At 54.3% G+C, this 24,155-nt stretch overlaps 3 protein-coding genes across 11 annotated transcripts in view; 2 read left to right on the forward strand and 1 right to left on the reverse strand.

Moving 5' to 3' along the window:
- KCNJ14 (potassium inwardly rectifying channel subfamily J member 14) lies at positions 1-12,660 on the forward strand. Of its 6 annotated transcripts, none has more exons than XM_078359342.1 (3): positions 1-8,846; positions 8,967-9,735; positions 11,781-12,660. In XM_078359342.1, exons 2-3 carry the CDS (start codon positions 9,022-9,024, stop codon positions 12,375-12,377), a joined length of 1,311 nt encoding a protein of 436 aa, XP_078215468.1. In that variant the 5' UTR covers positions 1-8,846; positions 8,967-9,021; the 3' UTR covers positions 12,378-12,660. The 6 variants fall into 6 exon arrangements, with proteins under 6 accessions (XP_078215468.1, XP_054105385.1, XP_035141797.1 ...); XM_054249410.2 differs by having other exon boundaries at positions 8,970-9,735; XM_035285906.3 differs by having other exon boundaries at positions 1-1,472.
- Positions 12,610-18,480, reverse strand: LOC128930433 (uncharacterized). 3 transcript variants are annotated; one of them, XR_008478470.2, is made up of 2 exons: positions 17,543-18,480; positions 12,610-15,684 (listed from the first exon to the last, which is right to left on the reverse strand). XR_008478470.2 is itself a non-coding variant. In XM_078359343.1 (2 exons), exon 1 carries the CDS (start codon positions 18,478-18,480, stop codon positions 17,773-17,775), a length of 708 nt encoding a protein of 235 aa, XP_078215469.1. In that variant the 3' UTR covers positions 12,610-15,684; positions 17,768-17,772. The 3 variants fall into 3 exon arrangements, 1 of the variants encoding a protein (XP_078215469.1); XR_013530822.1 differs by having other exon boundaries at positions 16,544-18,480; XM_078359343.1 differs by having other exon boundaries at positions 17,768-18,480.
- CYTH2 (cytohesin 2) overlaps positions 17,918-24,155 on the forward strand; it is a 10,217-nt gene continuing 3,979 nt past the window's right edge. Inside the window, exons 1-8 of one of the 2 annotated variants that reach the window (XM_002762326.6) lie at positions 17,918-18,081; positions 18,875-19,022; positions 19,125-19,191; positions 21,094-21,212; positions 22,051-22,131; positions 22,817-22,929; positions 23,090-23,238; positions 23,770-23,881. In XM_002762326.6, coding sequence (XP_002762372.3) covers positions 18,063-18,081; positions 18,875-19,022; positions 19,125-19,191; positions 21,094-21,212; positions 22,051-22,131; positions 22,817-22,929; positions 23,090-23,238; positions 23,770-23,881 — 808 coding nt within the window. In that variant the 5' untranslated portion in view covers positions 17,918-18,062. Of the gene's footprint in view, positions 18,082-18,311; positions 18,596-18,874; positions 19,023-19,124; positions 19,192-21,093; positions 21,213-22,050; positions 22,132-22,816; positions 22,930-23,089; positions 23,239-23,769; positions 23,882-24,155 lie in introns of those variants that run through there. The other variant, XM_078359339.1, reaches the window with a different exon arrangement.

A 24,155-nucleotide genomic window follows, 5' to 3' on the forward strand; every position in this document is an offset into this window, starting at 1 on the left:
GATCATCTGTGGACTCCGAGGTCGGCTGCGGGCTCACGGCCCCTGGGGCCAAGGACAGACCACAGCCCCTCGGCACCCACAGAGGCTGCCCCCAGCGGAGAGCATGGGGGTGGGCCACCCCACCAGGTACGTGCCTTCACGCAAGGCCCCGCCAAGCCAGCCCCTCCTGCTCTGCTGCATTCCCCCATCCACCCCTGCTCCAGCATCCTTGTCCTGAGCGTGGCCCCCTCAGGGAGGCCCTGTCTGCCCATCAGCAACAGGCTCAGCGCCGGGAGAATTGAGCCCCCAGGTCCAGTGCCTCCACCTCCCACCCCACCGCCTTTTTCTGCATTTTCTCATTGGTTCCCATCCTCTGCTTCTTTCTCTTTGTCTCTCTGCTGTCTCTGTCTCTCTCCCTCTCTGCCTTCAGTTTCATCTCCCCATGTCATCATTTCTTAAAACATTTTTTTCTCTTTTCACTTTTCCCCAATTGCCCTGTCTACCTCTCCTCTGTCCCCCGTCTCTGGGTCTCTGTCCTCTGTCCTCTCAAGGTCTCTGTCCCCTTCCCTCTGGGTCTCTGTCCCCCTCTTTATCTAGGTCTCTGTCCCTGTCTTCCTGGGTCTCTGTCCCCCTCTCTCTCTGGGTCTCTTTCCCCCCCCAGGTCTCTGTTCCCCCCTCTCTGGGTCTCTGTCCCCCTCTCTCTCTGGGTCTCTGTCCCACTCTTTGTCTGGGTTTCTGTTCCCCTCTCTCTGGGTCTGTGTCCCCCTCTCTCTCTGGGTCTCTGTCCCCTTCACTCTGGGTCTCTGTCCCCCCCCCAGGTCTCTGTCACACCCTCTCTCAGGGTCCCTGTATTTTTCTCGGGATACCCCCTCAGCACCCCTCTTCCTCCCTGTCTCTGCACCTCCTTGTCTTTCTGCAGTCTCTGCTTTCCAACCTGCCTTCCAGCCTCCACTGGTAGGTGGGGAGTGAATGGGAACACCCTGGTTTGGGAAGAGTGAGAATATGTTGATTTGTGGGGGTGGGGTGGGGGTGGGGCCTGGGGCGGGGCTTCTTGGCCTCAGATTAGACAGTGACTTTGACACGAAGTTGAAGCACCTTAAGCCCTGTGTCTCCTTTATATGGAAACATTAAGCTGCTCTCGAAGGTCAGGTGGAGGATCCCTTTCCCTTCTGCCCTGATTTTGCCGGGAAGGGGCTGCCCTGAGCCCTAGTAGCAGCCAGCCTGGGAGCTGGACCATGTTGGCCGCAGACAGCCTCCTGGTGAAAGTCCCGTCAGCTTTGGGAGGTAGACACAGGTCTGCCTCACAGGGCTGAAGTGGGACTGGAGGATTTCAGGGCCAGAGTTCTGGAAAGGAAAGAAAGGCTGAGGACCCAACTAGCATTCCCCCTGGTACTGGGGGTGGGGCCCTGGCCAGCTCATGGCGTTCCCAGAGCCCCTTTCCTGACTGTGCAAGGAGTAATGATCTTCACCTCCCGGCATCCTGAGCAGTCAAGGTGAGCATGGGGTCTGAGGGGCCCAGTGGGGGCTCATCTCGAGGCCCCGGATGTACTGGGTGTGTGTGAAGCCAGAGTGCGTTCAGGAAGACTGTGGTTTGGCACTCGGGCTGCGGCTCCCGGGAGGCCTGGGTGGGAGGCTGGGTTTTGCCGCCCCTCTCCCCACTAGCTGAGGGGCCTGCGACAAGGGACTGACCTGAGCCTCAGTTGGCTTTTCTGTGAATAGCCAGGTCCCTTCATCAAAGGGCTTTGGTGAGAGATGGACAAGTGGGGGTGTGAGGCCCAGGCTGGGGGACGGGAGCACAGGTCAGCGTCAGTGTCCGCTTGCCTCCCCCAGCCCGTGGGGGAGGGGGTTCCTGAAGGTGGAACCAGCGCAGAGTGGGGATCCCCAGGCCAGGTGGGGCTGCATGTGTAGACGCTAGGTCCTGAATGCTGACCTCCAGACTGCCCCCCGGGCACAGAGCCTACTTCCCCTTTTTGGGAGAACGTTCTCTAACATGCAGGGCTGGCGAGGCTGAGACAGAGCCGAGGATGGGGTACATTTTGGGCTCTGGGCACAGCCAGGCTTGGTCCCCTCTTACCTCAGCCTCAGCTTTCCCTCTTTGAAGTGGACCTAACAAACCCCCGAATGGCAAGGCTGCCCAGGCGGTTGCAGGCAGGAGGTGCACAGCTTGGGAAGACCCAGTTGGTGCCAAACGTGGCATCGTCTCATGGTCTTCCCAAATGGAGTGTGCCAGGCCCTGCCAACAACCCCATGAGGATCCCCAGGTCCTGGCACAACGGATATGGACACGTGGTACATAGGCGCTTGGTGAATGTTGGTGAAATTGGTATGCAAATTCTGTAGCCCCAGTATGGTTTGTCCTAATCCAGCCAGTTCCTGGGAAGTCCCCTCACCACAGGGCCAAGTGTTGGTTAACCTTAGTTAACCCTCAAGCCAATGAGGTGTGCGGGTCCACATCCTGCCCTTTCCTTTCCTCCAGCCTGACAGGCTGCTGGGACTCCCTCCATTTCTTCCTTTATAATTTTTTTTTGAGACGGAGTCTCGCTGTGTTGCCCAGGCTGGAGTGCAATGGCATGATTTCGGCTCACTGCGACAACCTCTGCCTCCTGGGTTCAAGCCATTTTCCTGTCTCAGCCTCCTGAGTAGCTGGGATTACAGGCATGCGCCACCATGCCCGGCTCATTTTTGTATTTTTAGTAGAGACAGGGTTTCACCATCTTGGCCAGGCTGGTCTCAAACTCCTGACCTCATTATCCACCCGCCTCAGCCTCCCAAAGTGCAGGGATTACAGGTGTGAGCCACCGCACCCAGCTATTAATATTATTTTGAGACATAGTCTTGCTTCATTGCCAAGTGCCAGGCTGGAGTGCAGTGGCGCGATCACGGCTTACAGCAACCTCCGCCTCCCAGGTTCAAGCAATTCTCCTGCCTCAGCCTCCTGAGCAGCTGGGACTACAGGTGCATGCCACCATGCCCAGCTAATTTTTGTATTTTTAGTAGAGATGGGGTTTCACCATGTTGGCCAGGATGGTCTTGATCTCTTGACCTTGTGATACGCCCACCTCGGCCTCCCAAAGTGCTGGGATTACAGGTGTGAGCCACCGCGCCCGGCCTATTTGGATTATTTATTTTTTAGAGAGAGGGTTTCACCATCTTGTCAGGCTGGTCTCAAACCCCTGGTCTCATGCAATCCTCCTGAGTTCCCGAGTTGGACTCCCCAAGTGCTAGGATTACAGGTGTGAGCCACTGCGCCTGCCTCTTTTTTTTTAAAGGGACAGGATCTTGCCCTGTTGCCCAGGCTGCAATGCAGTGGTGCAATCATAGCTCACTGCAGCCTTGAACTCCTGGGCTCAAGTGATCCTCTCACCTCAGCCTCCAGAGTAGTTGTGTTACTGTGACTGGATAATCTTTGTTTTAAGGTAGGGTCTCGCTAGGTTGCCCAAGCTGGTCTCAAACTCCCCGGTTCAAATTATCCTCCCACCTTGGCCTCCCAAAGTGCTGGGATTGCAGGTGTGAGCCACCATTCCCCGCCCTCAGGCCTCCTGGCATTTCACAGATGAGAGAGCTGGGGCTCAGGAAAGGATGTACCCGTCCTCAGTCACACCTAGTAGGTGACTGACCAAATTGAGTCTCTGGAAAAGGAAGCCAGAGATCCCAGGGCACATAGGTGTGAGCAACTAAGCCAGGACTGGGCTCCGGGTCCACATGACAAGAAGGCCCTTCCTGCTCACTCAGAAAGACTTGCCAGAGACCAGAGGGCCAGGCATAAGCCCATCTCATTTATTTATTTTACAGTAGCTTCATCGGAGTCTGTCCACATGTGATGCACTCATTACAGTGTACAGTGCAGTGGCATTTAGTGTGTACACAATTGTGCAGCCATCACAATTAATTTCTTTGTTTTGTTTTTTTTTTTGAGATGGAGTCTTGCTTTGTCGCCCAGGCTGGAGTGCACTGGTGCGGTCTCAGCTCACCGCAACCTCCACCTCCTGGGATTATAGGTGCGGGTTACCACACCCAGCTACTTTTCATATTTTTAGTAGAGACAGGGTTTCACCGCATGGGCCAGGCTAGTCTCGAACTCCTGACCTCTGGTGGTCCGCCCACCTGGGCCTCCCAAAGTGCTGGGATTACGGGTGAGCCACTGCATCCCCCAGCGTAATATTTTCAGGGTTTATTCACGTTGTTGCATGTATCAATACTTCATTTCTCTTTATTGTCAAGTACTATATTTGGATGAATGGATCACATTTCATGTATTCATTAGTTGGTTGATGTTTGGGTTTCCACCTTTTGGCTGTTGTGAGTAATGCTGCTGTGAACATTTGTGTACAAGTTTTTGCATCTGTTTTCATTTCTCTTGGGTACATAAATAGGAATGCAATTGCTGGGTGATGTGGTAATTCTATGTTTAACCGTTTAAGTACCTGCCAGACTGATTCCTACAGCAGCTGGAATTTTCCATTCCCCCCAGCAGTGTAAGAGGGTGCCAAGTTTTCCACCTTCTTGCCAACACTTTTATTATTATTATTATTATAGCCTTTGTTTGTTTCTTGAGACAGAGTCTTGCTCTGTTGCCCAGGCTGGAGTGCAATGGCGCGATCTCGGCTCACTGCAACCTCCGCCTCCTGAGTTCAAGCGATTCTCTTGCCTCAGCCTCCTGAGTAGCTGGGATCACAGGCACATGCCACCATGCCCAGCTAATTTTCTGTATTTTTAGTAGAGATGGGGTTTCACCATGTTGGCCAGACTGGTCTCGAACTCCTGACCTAGGAATCCGCCCACCTCGGCCTCCCAAAGTGCTGGGATTACAGGTGTGAGCCACCACACCCGGCCTATTATAGCCATTCTAAGTGGGTGCAAAGTGGTATTCCCTTGTGGTTCTGATTTGCATTTCTCTGGTGGCTAATGACGTGGAGCATCTTTTCATATGTTTATGAGCCATTTGTATATCTTCTTAGGAGAAACGTCTGTACATCCTTCTCTTGGTTTTTTTGTGCCTTGGCCTCCAGAGTAGCTGGAACTATAGACACGCACCAGTAGGCCAAGCTGATTTTGGATTTTTAGTAAGAGGCAGGATTTCACCATGTTGGCCAGGCTGGTCTCGAACTCCTGAGCTCAAGTGTTCCAGCTGCCTTGGGCTCCCAAACTGTTAGCATTATAGGCATGAGCTGCTGTGCCTGGTCCCCTTTGCCCACTTTTAAATTGGGTTATTTGAGCTGGACACAGCGGCTGACACCTGTAATCCCAGCACTTTGGGAGGTTAGGGTGGGTAGATCACTTGAGGCCAGGACCAGCCTGGCTAACATGGTGAAACCCTGTCTCTACTTAGAAAAATTAGCTGCGCATGGTGGTGCGAGTCTATAATTCCAGCTACTCTGGAGGCTAAGGCAGCAGAATCTCTTGAACCCAGGAGGTGGAGGTTGCAGTGAGCCGAGATTGCACCACTGCTCTCCAGCCTGGTGACAGAGCGAGACTCTTATCTCAGAAAAAAAAGCATTATTTATCTTTTCATTATTGAGTTGCAAGGTCTGTCTAGATACAAGTTCCTCATCAAGTATATGATTTGCACCTACAATATCTTCTCCCATTGGGGGGTTGTCTTTTTCCCTTTTGTAAAAAGAATTTGTGAGACAAGGTTTTGCTCTTTCACCCAGGCTGGAGTACAGTGGTGCAGTCTTAATTCAGACTCCTGGGCTTCAGTGATCCTCCCACCTCAGGCTTCCAAGTAACTAGGACTACAGGTTTGCAACACTACACCTGGCTAATGTTTGTTTGTTTGTTTATTCATTCATTCATTCACTTGAGATGGAGTTTCACTCGTTACCCAGGCTGGAGTGCAATGGCACAATCTCGGCTCACCGCAACCTCTGCCTCCTGGGTTCAGGCAATTCTCCTGCCTCAGCCTCCTGCTAATGTTTTATTTTTTAAAGACCTGTGCTATGTTTCCCAGGCTGGTCATAAACTCCTGGGCTCGAGTGATCCTTCCGCCTTGGCCTCCCAAAGCACTGGGAAGCAGGTGTGTGCCACCTCACCTGGCCTTTCTTCACTTTATTGATAGTCTCTTTGGGAGCACAAAGGTTTTTTGGTTCTGGCCGGGTGTAGTGGCTCATGCCTGTAATCCCAATACTTTAGGAGCCCAAGGTGGGAAGATCACTTGAGGTCAGGAGTTCAAGACCAGTCTGGCCAACATGGCAAAACCCCATCTCTACTAAAAATACCAAAATTAGCCAGGTGTGGTGGCGCACACCTGTAATCCTAGCTACTTGGGAGGCTGAGGCAGGAGAACCCCTCGAACCCAGGAGACAGAGATCACAGTGAGCCGAGAGTGCACCACTGCACTCCATTCTGGGTGACAGACTGAGAGTCCATCTCAAAAAATAAAAGTTTTTTAGTTCTGATTTATAGCGTCCAGCCTTATAGGGTTCTGTGAGCCCCTCCCTGTTGGTGTGGAGACAAGAGACTGCAGACACAGAGATAGAGAAGAGAGTGTGGGCTCGGGAGTCCACTGCCAGCCAAAGCACGGAGACCTGCAGTGGCCCCGAGTGCCCAGACGCTCTGACTTTTATTGAGTACAAAGCAGGGGGCAGGTAAGGTAGGGTGAGGTAATGGTGGTCGGTGGTAGGGTCAGGTAAATCACGAATCACGTGTCTTGAAGATAAGGGGCCCAGGACTTTCAAGTAGCCGAGGCGAGGAAAAAAGCTAATGCGTCACAGCTCTTCATATATTTGTCACAAATATCAAGGACACTAAGATTACGTTACCATTATTAATTCTTAGCTTTTAAGAAAAAGATAAACCAGGTGCAGAAGGGGAGCGTGAGAGCAGACCTGGAACGTGAGCACCGAAGCACAGCATCACATGGAGACAGTTAAGCTCCCGGATGTCTGCGGGTCTCCCTGAGCCATCAGGCCTTGCCACAAGAGCTTGGAGAAGCGGAGTTTTCTCCTAACTTCCCCGGGAAGGACATGTCTGTCATTTTGGACGTCTCCTTCCCTAGCTGGTGATGCCACACAGCCGAGGCGCCCTCCCCTCCAGCAGCCCTTATGCGGGCGTGACAGAGGCTTAGGGCATCTTGCCTTAGGGTCACCTTGTTCACAATGTCACCTCAGTTCCATGCTTCATAACCTGAGTCATTAGTACAATTAAAGGTTATAGTGGGTATGTATCTTTATGAGTAACTATAAGATTATATATGATTATATAAAGGAATAACTATGTGCCTACATTTCTAATTTTCTAAATCAGTACTTACATGGGAACAGGCTTCAGATCCTTGCCATGGCACTTGCGGGCCTCCCCCTACAGATTCAGTTCCGTTGATGTAAGTTTTTCCTTTTGTTACTTTGTGAGCCTGTTCTTGAACCACAGCTGACCTCAGAGCACTGAGGCATCTCTCTGTGTCAAGAAGCAGCTACACCTTACAGTTACGAGCATGGCCTCTGGAGCTGGACTGCTAGCACTCAAATCCCACTTTACTTTGCTGTGGTCTTGGGGAAGTTACTTAAACTTTCTGTGCTTCAGTTTCCTCATCTATAAAATGGGGTAATGATGTCTGCCTCATAGGCCTGCTCTGAGGCTCTAATATGTAAAATCATGTAAAGTGCTTACAACAGCCTCCAAACTGGCTGAGCGAGGTGGCTCACGCCTATAATCCCAGCACTTTGGGAGGCTGAGGCGGCGGATCACCAGAGGTCGGGAGTTTGAGACCAGCCTGGCCAACATGGTGAAACCCCATGTCTACTAAAAATGCAAAAATTAGCCAGGCGTGGTGGGGCATGCCTGTAATCCCAGCTTCACAGGAGGCTGAGACAGGAGAATAGCTTGAACCCGGGAGGCAGAGGTTACAGTGAGCCAAGATTGCACCACTGCATACCAGCCTGGGCAACAGAGCTAGACTCCATCACAAAAAAAAAAAACCCTCCAAACTGTATAAACAGCGTAATTGATAGGACACATGATAAATTCAGTACATAAATTTAGCACTGTATAAATGCGTGCTGTAATTACTGTGGCACCTGCCATAATGTTCTAGTATTTTCACTGCTGTACAAGTATCCACTAACAGTATTATTGCTGCTTATTCTGCATCTTCCAACCTGGAAGTGAGTATGGGCCGGGTAAGATGGCTCACGCCTGTAATCCCAACACTTCTGGAGGCTGAGGAGAGAAGATCGCTTAAGGCCAGGAGTTTGAGACCAGCTTGGGAAATACAGCCAGGTCCCTGTCTCTATAAAACAAAAATTAAATTAATAAAACATTCTTAAAAAGAAGGTGGCAGCCGGGTGCGGTGGCTCACACTTGTGATCCCAGCACTTTGGAAGGCTGAGGCGGGCAGATCATGAGGAGGAGATTGAGACCATCCTGGCTAACATGGTAAAACCTGTCTCTACTAAAAATACAAAAAATTAGCTGGGTGTGATGGTACGCGCCTATAGTCCCAGCTACTTGGGAGGCTGAGGCAGGAGAATCACTTAAACCCGGGAGGTGAAGGTTGCAGGGAGCCGAGATTGCACCATAGCACTCCAGCCTGGGCAACAGAGTGAGACTGTCTCATTTAAAAAATATATATATATATACCGTTGGCTCAGGCCTGTAATCCTAGCACTTTAGGAGGCCAAGGTGGGTGGACCGCCTGACATCAGGAATTCGAGACCAGCCTGGGCAACATGGTGAAATCCCATCTCTACTAAAAATAGAAAAATTAGCTGGGTGTGGTGGCGTGTGCCTGTGGCCCCAGCTACTCAGGAGGCTGAGGCAGGAGAATCGCTTGAACCCGGGAGGTGGAGGTTGCAGTGAGCCGAGATTGCACCATTGCACTCCAGCCTGGCTGACAGAGCAAGACTCCATCTCCAAAAAGAAAAAGAAAAGTGAGTATAGTTGCACCCATTTGACGGATGAGGACACTAAGCCCCACTGGAGAGCATGCCTGGCCGATGAGCTCACCCATTCCTGGAGCCCCTGACGGTTCTGCCGGTTTCTTGTTCCAGCAGGTTGGGGGCACCCGCCCCCCAGTAGGCCAAGTGGAGGGGGTCCCTCCGCCCAATGGGCCTGGCCAGGGCCCTACGCCGCCTTAGCGGCGTCCTGGATTCTGGGGACAGCCGGGCTGGCGATGAAGAGGAGGCCGGACCAGGGCTGTGCCGCAACGGGTGGGCGCCAGCGCCGGTGCAGTCACCGGTGGGCCGGCGCCGCGGTCGCTTCGTCAAGAAGGACGGGCACTGCAACGTGCGCTTCGTGAACCTGGGCGGCCAGGGCGCGCGCTACCTGAGCGACCTGTTCACCACGTGCGTGGACGTGCGCTGGCGCTGGATGTGCCTGCTGTTCTCCTGCTCCTTCCTCGCCTCCTGGCTGCTCTTTGGCCTGGCCTTCTGGCTCATTGCCTCGCTGCACGGCGACCTGGCCGCCCCGCCACCGCCCGCGCCCTGCTTCTCGCACGTGGCCAGCTTCCTGGCCGCCTTCCTCTTCGCGCTGGAGACGCAGACGTCCATCGGCTACGGCGTGCGCAGCGTCACCGAGGAGTGCCCGGCCGCCGTGGCCGCCGTGGTGCTGCAGTGCATCGCCGGCTGCGTGCTCGACGCCTTCGTCGTGGGCGCCGTCATGGCCAAGATGGCCAAACCCAAGAAGCGCAACGAGACGCTGGTCTTCAGCGAGAACGCCGTCGTGGCGCTGCGCGACCACCGCCTCTGCCTCATGTGGCGCGTCGGCAACCTGCGCCGCAGCCACCTGGTGGAGGCCCACGTGCGGGCCCAGCTGCTGCAGGTGCGGAGGGGAGGCGGGGCGTGGCCCTCCGCGAGCCCTCGGGGATTGTGAGAGATGTAGGCCCGGGGGCTAGGGGTGTGTGGTCCTGGAGGGGGTGTGAACTACAGCTCCCAGCAGCCTCTGGGGCAGGGGCCTGTGGACTGCGGAGGGGTTGCTGAGCAGCTGGGGAGGTAAACCCAAGAGAGAGGTCTGTGACTAGCTCTTCCTGGAGGCCTGGACTTGCGGCATGCAGAGCTTCCTGTGGCTTGAGGATGGGCCACCTGTGGGATTGTGGGGAGTCTAGACCCGAGAGGGCCACTCCTGGCCTGTGGAGGCTCTGGGCTGTAATTCCCAGAAGTTTCTGAGTCAAGGGACCTGCCCAAAGATGGGGTGGTGTGAGATGCAGTTTTGCGGGGGGGTAGAGGGGAGATGAGTGACCGTTCTATTGCTCAGGTGTACAATTCCCACCAGACACTGTGACACAGACGGGGGCCCATGACTTGAGGCCCCCAGGAGAGGCAGGCCCCAGGATGGGTGTAGCTCATCACTGTGGAGCACAGTTCTCCAGGCTTCTAGGCATGCAGTCCTGCGGCATCTGTGGGAGAATCCACCTCAGTAGCCCATTGTGTCCCACCAGCCTCCTGCCCTCTGAGTTTGGATCCCGCTGGGAACCAAACGAAACTGCACCTCCCACTGGCCCCTGGGGTAGTGGCTTCCTCCTGCACCCTGAGGAAGGGGCCTTAGTGTTCCTAGAATTGTGGTCAAATTGCTCAAACATCTCCGTTCCCAAGAAACTCTGGGCCAGCAGCTGCCCTTGCCCAAGTAAAGTGACTTTATTTATTTTTTTATGAGATGGAGTTTTGCTCTGTTACCGAGGCTGGAGTACAGTGGCATTATCTCCGCCTCCTGGTTTCAAGTTATTCTCCTGCCTCAGCCTCCAGAATAGCTGGGATTACAGATGCCTACCACTAGTCCTGACTAATTTTTGTGTTTTTAGGAGAGATAGGGTTTTGTCACATTGGCCAGGCTGATCTTGAACTCCTGACCTCAGGCGATCCACCGCCTTGGCCTCCCAAAGTGCTGGGATTACAGGCGTGACCTACTGCGCCTGGCCGTAAAGTGACTTTAGAACTCTGGGCTGAGGCTTGACTTGGAGAGGATTGGGGGTGGTGGGAGCTGCAACTCCCAGCCACCCCTAGGATTCCTCTACTTGGGGCTCCCGGAGACAGTTACAAGAGGAGGATAGGTGCCCACCTCCCACTTCTGTCTCCTGCCTGACGATTTGAGATGCCAGGATTCATGACTAGGAGGGACACTTGCTCTTGCAGAAGTCTGTGAGGCAGTGACATGGCCTGGGAGGTGGTTGTGGACCCAGCTGGTAGGCAGGGGCGACACACCCAGACCCCCGAAAAGCGTGCCCACACGCACAATGCTAGGAAGGGGGTTGCCGTTGGGCTGGCAGCTGGAATAGCTCAGGGGAGGGCCCAGGGATAAGCCTGAGGCACGGTGGCTGCAGAGCATTTGACCTGGGTCGTCCTGACTCCCCCTTCTTGTCATCTGGTTTATCTTTCTCTGGCCACATACTAAAAGCCATTTTTCTCTCCCTCTCCTCCAATTCTCTGTTGGATGTCATCCTTATTTTCCGTTGTCTCCTCGATTTCATCTCTGTCTTGCCGATTTCTGTGTCTATGCCAATATCACTCTGTCCCTCTCTCCTCTTTCTCTTCCCCTGCCATGCCCCTCTTCCCATTTTCTATTCCCAAACCCTGAGTCTCTTTCCTCTCCCTTTATCTCTGGGTTTGTCCCATCCCATGCTTTCTCTGGACCTCCATCCTCCCCTCCTGGGTCTCTTGCTCCCTCTCGCTGGGTTTCTGTGCCCTCCCCTGTGTCTCTGACTTCCTTGCTCTCTGGGCTGCCGGCCCCATCTCTGGTTTCGTGTTCTCACCCTTTCCTTCACTCCTGTGGTCTTTGCCTTCTTTCTCTGCATCTCTTCTTCTCTCTCTCTCCATCTCTGCCTGTCTCTGCTCCTTGCTCCCTTTTCTTTGGCTCTTTGTCTCCTACTGCAGCCTCGTGTGACCCCAGAGGGTGAGTACATCCCTCTGGACCACCAGGATGTGGACGTGGGCTTTGATGGAGGCACCGATCGTATCTTCCTCGTGTCCCCCATCACCATCGTCCATGAGATCGACTCGGCCAGTCCTCTGTATGAGCTAGGACGCGCTGAGCTGGCCAGGGCTGACTTCGAGCTGGTGGTCATTCTCGAGGGGATGGTTGAGGCCACAGCCATGACCACACAGTGTCGCTCATCCTACCTCCCTGGTGAACTGCTCTGGGGCCATCGTTTTGAGCCAGTTCTCTTCCAGCGTGGCTCCCAGTATGAGGTTGACTATCGACACTTCCACCGCACTTACGAGGTCCCAGGGACGCCGGTCTGCAGTGCTAAGGAGCTGGATGAACGGGCGGAGCAGGCTTCCCACAGCCTCAAGTCTAGCTTCCCCGGCTCTCTGACTGCATTTTGTTATGAGAATGAACTTGCTCTGAGCTGCTGCCAGGAGGAAGATGAGGACGATGAGGCCGAGGGAGGGAATGGGGAGGAGACAGAAGATGGGGCTACCAGCCCCCGAGTTCTCACACCGACCCTGACGCTGACCCTGCCTCCGTGATGCAAACTGATGTCCCCTTCCCCGTATGTGCCCCCTTCCCCGAGGTAGCAAGATGGAGAGATAGGGTTCTCTCCTGGGATGGGGGCATGTGTTCTCGACCAACAGGCCTGCTGGGCAAATGGCTAGGTGGTAAGGTTCTGCTATGCATGGTGACCCACCATGGACATTCTGGACCTTAATTCCTCTGCTTCTGTGCTCCCTCCTGAGACCCCTTTATGAGCCTAATTCCTGAGTCTCACCAGAATTCTGGATCACCCAAGAGGAAAAGACTGCTGGTTCTAGATTCCTCTGTATGGGTGGAACTGGATTGCTACCAGGGTGAGAAACCAGTGGTATAGACCACTTCTGGGGGAGCAAGCTGGGAGTTCTTGGCCAGCATCACAGATCAAGGGTTTGTAGGTCTGGATTCACCTAAGATTCCAGGGAGTGTTGCTTCTCAACTCAGCCAACCCAGCAGCAAAACACTGGTTGTAGACCACCTAGGAGGGAAGGTCATGGAATGCCCCGGGCATTCAGGATCATCTTGGTTGACCAAAGACAAAAAGAAATGGTGACTGCAAGTCAAGCAAAGACCTGTGGTTCCAGGAAGCCCATTAGTTGAGATTCTGTGCGTCTAGGTTGACCACAGAAGCAGGCACTGGTGATTCTAGGACAGCTCTGACCTGGAGAGTTGAACTGCTCCAGAAACTAAAGAGTAATGTTTCTAGAATGCACAAAACATGGGTGAGTCTGTGGGTTCAGAAAGGCTAAAGTGACAGATTAGGAGTTCTTGACATGAGACGACTCCGTCTTTGGGCTGTAGAGCATCCAGCCAAGAGAGCAAGCAATGTTTCTAAAGGATCCACAGGGTGGGTTGTTTTTCTTAAAAGTGCCATTCTAGAATGTCTAAAGGGAATCGGGATTCTGTGGGTCTAGACTGATCACAGAGTCGAGGAAGCAGGGGCCATTCTGGATGTCTAAGATTTTCCTGGTTCCAGTTTGGCCAATGGAGTTGAGAATCTCAATGATTCTAGATGACGTCTTGTGGTTCTGTAATGCCAAAAGGAAGTAAGGCTCCGGGGTTCCAGAGTTGTCCATGACCAAAGCCTGGAAGTTCTCGTCACCTCCAGGTGGAACGCTTGGCAGTGCTAGGAAGCGGACTCAGGACTTGAGAAGCAGCATTTCTGGGCTGACCTAGGAGGTGAGGGTTCAGGCCAGACCCTGGAGGGCACAGGGCTGATCAGTGGACAAAGGAAGGGGGAGGCCCAGGGCTGGTGAGTCTAGAATGCTCTGGAACCCTGAACCTAGTGATATGTGTCTATTTCTTTCTTTTTTTCTTTTTTTGAGACAGAGCCTCACTCTGTCGCCCAGGCTGGAGTGCAGAGGTGCGACCTCAGCTCACTGCAACCCCCACCTCCCAGTTTCAAGCGATTCTCCTGCCTCAGCCTCCCAAGTGGCTGGGATGGCAGACATGAGCCACTATGCCTGGCTAATTTTTGTATTTTTAGTAGAGATGGGGTTTTGCCATGTTGGCCAGGTTGGTCTTGAACTCCCGACCTCAGATGATCCACCCACCTCAGCCTCCAAAAGTGCTGGGATTACACATGTGAGCCACCGTGCTCGGCCATGTGTCTACTTCTTAAAGATCTTATACATATATGTGTATTATATATATGTATATATATAATATAAATACAGATATCTATTTTTTCCCCTGGTCCCTACAACAAGCTTTAAAATGGAGCACTAGCTAATTGGAATGAGGTCCTTTTCAAGGGCCCAAGAAGCTTTGCTGTAAATCCCAGTGCCGCCCCAACTACTGTGTCCCTTCGGACTCCGCTTCATGTCAGTTTCCCCACCTGTAAAGTCCTTCAGGGGCCTTTCCAGCAGGATGAGTCCTCACCTCACCAAGGGTGGGATGGGGATTTGAGTCCTGGGGATTTCCCCACTCCCCCCAGTGCTCGATCATACGGGGAGGTTGGGATGGAAGACACTCGGGGAGGCTGGCTCTGAACTCAGGTGTCTGAATCACAGGGCAAGGGGAGGCGTGGGCTGTGGCTCACAGCCAGAGTCCCTTCCCTGGCCCAGCTTGGGGACCTGGGAAGGAGGAAGTAGCTCTGGACACCAAGGTTCTTCCCACTGTGGGTGTTTTAGGGGGAGACCTCTCCCCCAGATTAAAGAATTAGGAGCCCCAGTGGGTGTGTCTGCAAATGTGTTTCTCGAGCATGGGTCCTGGGACCTGGCCCCCTGCCCATGTTGCCATCTACCTAAGTACTCTACAGGCTGGGAGCCAGCTGCAGAGGCAGTCAGTGACAGGGAGGAGGACGTGTTCCCAGCCTGTATTCTGGACTGAGGGCAGTCACCGTCACTGGCATTCAGCCTTCACAAGTGCTGCATCAACCCAGGTGCCCGCTCCGGCTTCTCCATCTCCCTTTATCCTTCAGAATCCCCATGTAATAACCGGATGGAATTAATTAGCTGGCTTTCCTTCCAGCTCAGGTGTCTGGGGTAGGAAGGGATGGGGGCAGGGGGCCATGGAAATGCAGTGTTGGGAAACGATGTTAAGTTGGAAGTGAAGGGGCACGAAGGGGGTTTTGTTTGGAAGGAGGGTGGGAGCAGGGAAGCCCAGCCTGGTTTTCCACTGAGAAGGGCAGGGCCTTGGCCACTCGTAAAGGTCAGTGAGGGGATTAAGAGCCTCCATGTCTAATCCGACAGCTTAACCAGGTCCTGGCCCCAAATCCGTTCCCACCTGCCCAGCCCAGGGACAGCAAATGAGGACAAGGCCCAGACACCACTTCAGCCCCCATGACAGCTTTCCTCTTTACAGGGGTGCCCTGCTTCCCCATTTCACCCAGGCCCTTGGCCCTATTCCAAGTAATGGGACCCAGAGGCTGGGGCTGGGGAAGGGGCCTTAGAGGAGGAAGGACTCTCAGAGAAGAGAGGAGTTTAAGAAGGGCAAGGGTGGTTGGGCGTGGTGGTTCATGCCTGTAATCCCAGCACTTTGGGAGGCTGAGGCAGGTGGATCACCTGAGTTCAGGAGTTTGAGATCAGCCTGGCCAACATGGCAAAACCCTGATTCTACTGAAAACACAAAAATTAGCCAGGCATGGTGGTGGGCGCCTGTAATCCCAGCTACTTGGTGTAGGGTCCAGCCCTACAGGGTCTTTTGAGCCCCTCTCTGCTGGTGTGGAGAGGAGAAACTAGAAATAAAAGACACAAGACACAGAGATAGAGAAAAGAGAGTGGCCCAACGTCTTAGGCGGGGGCCCAAGACTTTCTAGTAGCCGAGATGAGGTAAGGAGCATAACGTGTCAGCACTTTTCCATAGCTGTCAAGAAAGAACAAAGACATAAAGATTTATATTACTTTTTTTTTTTTTTTGAGATGGAGTTTTGCTCTTGTTACCCAGGCTGGAGTGCAATGGCATGATCTCGGCTCACTGCAACCTCTGCCTCCTGGGTTCAGGCAATTCTCCTGCCTCAGCCTCCTGAGTAGCTGGGATTACAGGCACGCGCCACCATGCCCAGCTAATTTTTTGTATTTTTAGTAGAGACGGGGTTTCACCATGTTGACCAGGATGGTCTCGATCTCTTGACCTCGTGATCCACCCGCCTCAGCCTCCCAAAGTGCTGGGATTACAGGCGTGAGCCACCTCGCCCGGCCCTGATTTATATTACTTTTACCGATTATCTCTTCTGAGAAAAAAGGAACCAGGTGCAGAAGCGGAACATGAGAGTGGACCTGGAACATGACCGCTGAGGCACAGCGTCACATAGAGACAGTTACGCCCCCGGATGTCTGCGGGCCTCCCTGACAGCTGCCAGCCCTACCGCAAGAGTTTGGAGGAGTGGAGTTTTCTCCTAACTCCCCGGGGGAAGGAGACATCTCTGACATCTCTTTCTGCAGCTTCCTAAACAGCGGGCACTTTCCCAGCGCTGGTGCTGCTGCATAGCCAAGGCGCCCTCCAGCAGCCTTTACATGGGTATGACAGACGTTTAAAGCATCTTGCCTTAGGGTCATTCCTTTCACAACGTCACCCCAGGTTCACACTTTGCGACCTGAGAGTCATTAGTAAAAGAACTAAGATCACCTATGAGTAACTACTATGGTTATACCTCTAGTTATTTTCTTCTTCATTACTTCTATGGGAATAGGCTGAGGCTTCGGACTCCTGCCTTGGCACTTACCAGGTCTCCCCCCAACACTTGGGAGGCTGAGGCAGGAGAATCGCTTGAACCTGGCGGGTTGAGGTTGCAGTAAGCCGAGATTGTGCCACTTCACTCCAGCCTGGGCAACAGGAGTGAAACTCCATACTCCCCAAAAAAGGGGAGGGGCAAGGGTATGAGAGGATGAGAGGGACGGTGAAGTGAGGGAAGCCAGAGAGAAAGAAAAGGCCTTCTGAGATGGGAGAAGGAATCAGAGAGGAGGGAGGATGCTGAGGAAAGGGGAGTTGTCTTAGGGGGAGGATACTTGTGGAAGGGAGGAGTATTAGGAGGGTGATACAAGCTAAGGGAAGGAAGGCCGAGCTTATGCTTTCACAAAATTTGACCTTCCCATGTTCCATTCTCCATGACACCAAATAGCATAGCATTTAGAAAAAGTAAATCTTGGGCGGACGCAGTGGCTCACACCTGTAATCCCAGCACTTTGGGAGGTCAAGGCGGGCGGATCACAAGGTCAGGAGTTCAAGATCAGCCTGACCCACACGGTGAAACCCCGACTCTATTAAAAAAAAAAAACCGAAAATTAGCCAGGAGTGGTGGCGTGTGCCTGTAGTCCCAGCTACTCGGGAGGCTGAGGCAGGAGAATCTCTTGAACCCGGGAGGCAGAGGTCGCAGTGAGCCGAGATCGCGCCACTGCCTGGGTGACAGAGCAGGGCTCCACTTCAAAAAAAAAAAAGAATAAATCTTTCGTTTCACCACTCCATGACTCTGAAGAGGCTAAGGGGAATGGGGAGGGCATAGATGATGGTAAGGAGTTTGAAGATTAGAAGGGACTGAGAGGAGAGGAAAGTACCCGGAGAAGAAATGCAAAAGAGGCTCAAAGCTGCTCCCCGTTGCATGGCAACCTCTGCGGTCAGAAGCCAGCATGGGCTGCTAGGAGGTGTGGCTTTCAAAAACAAGCCACAGTTGTAGCCCCGCCCCCTGGCAACAAGACTAACAAAGTACCTCCCCCTAGCAACGCACCGCTGGAGGCGGGGTTCGGTTGACCTAGTCTCCCAGTGTCCAAGGCCTTTGAGCAGGCGCCGTCATGTCTGCTCCACATAGCTCCGCCTCCACGCAACACTTTTCCGAGGCTTCTCATTGGAGAGCAAGCCTGTCAAGGGCCATCTGTTGTTTCAGAGGCGGGGCCTGCTGCCCTGCCTGCACTCCGATTGGTCCCGCGGGCCGTCTACCTCCGGCCAGACATACCTATATCAGCTTTTTGTGCGACTCTTGGCCCTGGAGGACGATCCTTTGGTGTCGAGGGCGGGGAGGACGAAAGCGCCCACTGTGGATTGGACGGTGTCAAAAAGAGGGGCGGTCCCTACTGAAGGGGCGGTTGGAAGACGAAGGGAGGGTCTTTTCAGCGCTGAGGACTGGCGCTGAGGAGGCGGCGGTGGCTCCCGGGGCGTTTGAGCGGGCTCACCAGAGCCCGCGGGCCAACGCGGATCCAGGCCCGACTGGCGGGACCGCCCCGGACTCCCCGCGGGCCTTCCTAGCCGCCATGGAGGACGGCGTCTATGGTAGGTCGTGGAGGGGCGGGGTCGGATGGGAGCTGCTAGAGCGTTTTCTCCTGAACGTTCCGCCGCGAACGTTTCTTCCTGGTGCGTGCCGCCCAGAGGCGTTGGGTCCCGCCGTAGCCTCGTCGCGCCGCTTTTGTGGGGCGCTGGACGGGCTTCCGGCTGGAACCGAGAGCGGGGTGTTCCAGGCCATTGTTTGGGCTGAGCCTGTTTCCGGTGGCGGCGGGAGGGGCGGGATGGAGCGGTGGAGGCGCGGCCGAGGCGGAACCATTCCAGCTGGAGGGGCGGGCGAGCCCGGCGCCTGCCGGGGAGGGGCACTCGGGTTGCCGGGAGGGGAGAAATCTTGGGGGGCGGGGGCCGTCGATGTCCCGCCCCACCTTCCCAACTCTGTCGAGCTGTCATCAGTTCCCTTGGCTGTAGTGACTTTTCATGGACCCAGGAGTCCGGACAGCCAGGTCCTCAGCTACCACCTCTCCAGGAATGGAGTCAGAAAACCAAAGCCTCAGTCCCCTTCCAAGTAATGGACCTAGAAATTCCGGCTCCCAGCCCTTTCTTCCCTCAGACCTAAGAGCTCAAGCACCCATTCCCCTTCTCCCTCAGACTCAGGAATCCGGGCCCCAAGTCCACTCCTTCCCCAGGACTCGAGAGTTTGGAATCCAGGCCCCCAGTCCATTCTTCGGTCCAGACATAGGAAGCCCCTTATGCGTCCTTTCCGAGCTCTCTCCACCCCCAGACTGCGGGAATCCCGGCTCACAGCCCCCAGCACTGACTTTGAAACCTTGACCCTGACCCCCAGAACCCCCAGACCTGACTCCGGAGGAGCGGATGGAGCTGGAGAACATCCGGCGGCGGAAGCAGGAGCTGCTGGTGGAGATTCAGCGCCTGCGGGAGGAGCTCAGCGAAGCCATGAGCGAGGTGGAGGGGCTAGAGGCCAATGAGGGCAGGTGAGGGCTGGGGTGGACGACCTGGGGGGCGTGGGGTTGGCCGAGGCCAGGGATGTCCAGGCGTTGACCTTCCGCCCCCTACCCTGCTCTCTGCTCCTGCAGTAAGACCTTGCAGCGGAACCGGAAGATGGCAATGGGCAGGAAGAAGTTCAACATGGACCCCAAGAAGGTGCTTGGGGCCACAGGACTGGGATCAGCTGGGCAGACGTCCAGGCAGGAACTTCTGGCACCTCCGGGTTCCAGAAGCATGGCTCCGGGTCTGTTCTAGGTGGACAGACTTGGTCCTAATCCCTGGATTCAGAGACTGGCTGTCCGTTTGGAACACACAAAGTGTTCCAGCCCTCCTGACACTCTAGTTGCGTCCCCTGCCGGGAGGGTTCTCTTTCACTGTCTACTTGTATGGGTGCACTTCTTCTAGTCTCAGGATGAGCTCCGAGTCTTGTAGGGGCTGTGGACAAAGGGGCGTGCACAAACGAGAGTTGACTGCCATGACAGAGGTATCGGGAGGGGGCAGGCTGGTAGAGTCAGGGAGGGCTTCTTTGAGGAGGAGACATTCAGGTCAGGTTTGAAGGATGAATAGGTGTTCACCAGGTTCAGGAAAGTGTTTTGTTCACTTTTTTTTTTTACATTATCTTGCTCTTTCACCCAGGCTGGAGTGCAGTGATGCGATCTTGGCTCACTGCAACCTCTGCCTCCTGGGTTCAAGCAATCCTCCTGCCTCAGCCTTTCGAGTAGCTGGGCTTACAGGCTCTCGCCACCATGCCCAGCTAAGTTTTCTATTTTTAGTAGAGAAGGGGTTTCATCATATTGGGCAGGCTGGTTTCAAACTCCTGAACTTACATGATCCGCCTGCCTCAGCCTCCCAAAGTGCTGGGATTAGAGGCGTGAGCTACCATGCCCAGCCTGTTCACATACTCATTTAACACCCATTTTCCGAGGCCTCTTGAGAGTCTGATCCTGTATAGGATGATGCTAGAGACCAAAAGAAGAATCAGATGCTGCCCTGCACTCCCTGAACACCAGTAGCACAATTCAGAGTGAGATACGGCAGTAACAGAGAGGTCTTCATAGCACAGAGACTCAGAGAAGCCTCAGCCTAGCCTGGGCTCTTGAGTTCACAGCCCTGGAGAGACTGCTAACAGGTTGTCACGTTATTGTTTCCTGAAGCAACTGGAACCCTTTTCAGTCATTCAGTAACTGTTTATTGGCTGGTTTAGTTGGCTTACGCCTGTAATCCCAGTGCTTCGAGATGCCGAGGCGGGAGGATTGCTTGAAGCAGGAATTTGAGACCAGCCTGGGCAGCATAGTGATAACTCATTTCTAGAAAAGATGTAAATAAGTAAATCAATTATCCAAGTGTGTTGGTTCATGCCCATAGTTCCAGCTTCTCAGGAGGCTGAAGTGAGAGGATCCCTTGAGCCCAGCAGTTCAAAGCTGCAGTAAGCTGTGATCACGCCACTGCACTTCAGTCTGCAACAGAGCAAGACCAGGTCTCAAAAAAAAAAAAAAAAAAAAGCCGGACGTGGTGGCTCACACCTGTAATCCCAGCACTTTGGGAGGCCAAGGCAGGTGGATCACAAGGTCAAGAGATCGAGACCATCTTGACTAGCATGGTGAAACCTCATCGCTACTGAAAAACAAAAAAATTAGCCAGGTGTGGTGGTGCGTGCCTGTAGTCCCAGCTACTCAGGAGGCTGAGGCAGGAGAATTGCTTGAAACCGGAAAACGGAATCGCAGTGAGCTGCGATGACACCGTTGCACTCCAGCCTGGAGATAGGATGAGACTGTCAAAAAAAAAAAAAAAGAAAGAAAATGTAGTGAGCCCCTGTTCCTAGCCAGACCCTGTTGTTGATGCTGCAGTTAACCAGGCAAAGGCAGAAAGGGTGGGCCATGAGTTGCAAAGGCTCTAAGTCAGGAAGAATGCTGTTTAAGGACCTGTGAGAAGGCTGAAAATGAAGCTGGCCCTGGTCTGTTGAGGGTGGGGGTAGGTATGGATGCTGAGATTCCCCGGGAGGTGAGGGGAGTGGCTTTCTGGCCCTCAGCACTGAGACCTTGTTGTCCCCACCACCAGGGCATCCAGTTTTTGGTGGAGAACGAACTTCTGCAGAACACACCCGAGGAGATCGCCCGCTTCCTATACAAGGGCGAGGGGCTGAACAAGACCGCCATCGGGGACTACCTGGGGGAGAGGTATGGCCACCACTCAGCTCCCGTGGGGTTTCTCACCCGCCCCCCCATGCCCAGCTCCTGCCCTTACACTGGCAGCTCACAGGTGGGACATCAGAGAGGCTCTGGCAGATCATCCTTCAGACTGACAGAATGGACTGACATGGGGGTTAGGAGAGCCTGCGGCCAACTGAAGCATCTGGGGGTGCAGGGACCTTCTGGAATTCCCTGGGGCGGGGGTCTGGAGAGGCATCCATTTATATCTGAACAGTGGAGAACATCTCTCAAGTATCTTGGGAGCGTGAGAACCATGGGTGGACCATGGCTGTGCATGGGCACCATGTGGTCAGCTGGGAGCTGTGGGGACTATTGGGCCCTCGTGGACGCCTAGGAGTTGTGGGCGTCATTTGTAAGCCTAGGATGCATGGGACTGGACGGGAATCAGATGATTGGAGGCCATCTGTGGACTTCTGGGAATCAGGGATTTATAGAGATCTGGGGTGTGTGGGAAGCATCTCTGGGTGTCTGGCGGCTGTGGGGACTGTGTCTGGATATCTGGGGAGTGTGGGGATCATTTGAGAGAGGTGCTGGTCAGTGGCATATGTTCTTGCCGCGTTTCTCCCAACTGTGCAAAGGTCCGGCCTAACCAGGGTTCCCAAGGCAGGTATTCCTCCCAAAAGTGTGTTCTGAGCATCCCCCACCCCAGGGCCAGGCCTGTGTGGGAGCCCAGTGGGAAGCTTCACCCTCTGCAGAGGGCAGCTGTGGTGCTGAAGAGTGGGCACAGCTTCCCTGGGGCCCTGCTTCCTGCCCACTCCTGCCCCGTCGTCTCCAAACTGGATGTGATTCTGTCCTGTCCTTCCAGGGAAGAGCTGAACCTGGCAGTACTCCATGCTTTTGTGGATCTGCATGAGTTCACCGACCTCAATCTGGTGCAGGCCCTCAGGTGAGTGAGGGGGAGGGATCTGGAAGGGCAGGAACGTACCTGTCAGGGCTTTTCTAGTTACAGGGCTTTTCTAGTTACAAGCAACAAACTTTACTCAAGAATAACACAAAAACAGGCCAAGCACGATGGCTCACGCCTGTAATCCTAACACTTTGGGAGGCTGAGGTGGGTGGATCACCTGAGGTTAGGAGATCAAGACCAGCCTGGCCATCATGGTGAAACCCCATCTTTAAAAAAAAAAAAAAGAAAGAAAAACACAGAAAGAAAAACTAGGGAACTGAGTGTGTCCTTTACTATCAGAGTCTGGGCTTATGGCCTCCTTCAGGCATAGCTATATCCAGGAGCCAAAATAGTGGCAAAAAGTCAACTTTCTTTGTCTCTTGTGTTCACCACTGAGACAAAGTGTGAGCAGTGTGTCAGCATTGCTCTCTGCAGACCCTCTTACCTGATTACAACCCCAGACCTGTCTAGCAAACTTAGCAGAAAGAGGCTATTTCTGTAGCAATGCACAACACTCCCATGGCCAGTGCCCATTGGTCAGATTGGATTACGTGACCATACCTGAACCAACTGCTGAGGCCGGAAGTTTGGGTTTCCTCATGGACCAGTTCCCCACACAGGGACTGAGAGTGGGGACAGGCTTCTGCCAGCCCTGGCACTCACTCCCGGCCCCTGCCCAACCCAGGCAGTTTCTATGGAGCTTTCGCCTCCCGGGAGAGGCCCAGAAAATTGACCGGATGATGGAGGCCTTCGCCCAGCGATACTGCCTGTGCAACCCTGGAGTTTTCCAGTCCACAGGTGCGGCCCTGACTCCTGGGTCCTGGGAAAGAGGAGACAGGGCCAGGCTCCTAGGCCTAAGGGAGGGACGGGGCTGGGAGACGGGAATCCTGGGTCCTGGGGAGGGGGGCGCTGGGGGCTGACATGCCTGGGTCGTCACCACCTGTCCTGTCCCATGCAGACACGTGCTATGTGCTGTCCTTCGCTGTCATCATGCTCAACACCAGCCTCCACAACCCCAATGTCCGCGACAAGCCGGGCCTGGAGCGCTTCGTGGCCATGAACCGGGGCATCAACGAGGGCGGGGACCTGCCTGAGGAGCTGCTCAGGGTAAGCCCCTATTCCCTGCCCCTCAGTCCTGTCCCTCTTCCTGCCACAGACACCCCCGCCCCACCTGTGGTCTCCTAGTGCCTGAGCTGTCTACCCGGGGTCACTGGTGTCTGCTGTCACCCCCCAGATGGCGTGATCATGCTAGCTCATGCGTGATCTTTTCCCTCTCTGTGTGTGTCTCTCTCTCTCTTCCGTTGCTTCTCTTCTTGACTGTCTCAGGCGCTGGCCCTGACTTTATTGGCCTGTCTTTCTCTCTCTGGCTGTCTCACCTCCCGGCTCTCAGTTGGCCTCATTCCCCATCTGTCTGTTTCTCTGAGGATGCAGCTGGCTTCTCCACCTGTCACCTGGGCATCTCTTCTTTCCTCTCCCACCTCGGCCTCCCTCCACTTCTCTGCCTTCTACTTGCCCCTCCCCAGCCTGCCCCTCTTCCCCATCATGAATCATCCCACCCGGGTCTCCCTGCTCCCCGACCCTGAGTAACCCCAGGGAGTCCTGGGGCCTGGAGTGGCCGATGCAGCCTTTGCTCCTCAGAACCTCTACGACAGCATCCGAAATGAGCCCTTCAAGATTCCTGAGGATGACGGGAACGACCTGACCCACACCTTCTTCAACCCGGACCGGGAGGGCTGGCTCCTGAAGCTGGGTACGTGCCCTCCCGCCCCGCTGGTCCCTCCTCGGGGGAAGTTAGTGGGCCTGGGCCTGGACTCAGCTTCCGCACAAACCTGCTGGGGCAAATGATATGACCTCTCTGAACCTCAGTTTTCCACACCCAAAAAATGGGGCTGAAAATAAAATCAGTCCTGCGCGCTGGGCCTGGCCAGCCCCTTCCCTTTACCCACAGATGTTCATGGAGCCCTTCTGTGCCAGGCCCTAAGCTGGGCTGAGGAGGCAGTGAGAGGCAGGTGACGCTGTCCTTT

The sequence above is a fragment of the Callithrix jacchus genome, chromosome 22, assembly GCF_049354715.1.
Source record: "Callithrix jacchus isolate 240 chromosome 22, calJac240_pri, whole genome shotgun sequence".
Lineage (NCBI taxonomy): Eukaryota > Metazoa > Chordata > Mammalia > Primates > Cebidae > Callithrix > Callithrix jacchus.

Excerpts from the sequence above, each read along its gene's own strand:
- KCNJ14 (XM_078359342.1), top strand. The coding sequence starts at position 9,022 with ATGGGCCTGGCCAGGGCCCTACGCCGCCTTAGCGGCGTCCTGGATTCT. Across the intron at positions 9,736-11,780 it reads TGCGGGCCCAGCTGCTGCAG|CCTCGTGTGACCCCAGAGGG; the intron begins GTGCGGAGGGGA and ends CTCCTACTGCAG.
- LOC128930433 (XM_078359343.1), bottom strand. The coding sequence starts at position 18,480 with ATGACAGCTCGACAGAGTTGGGAAGGTGGGGCGGGACATCGACGGCCC.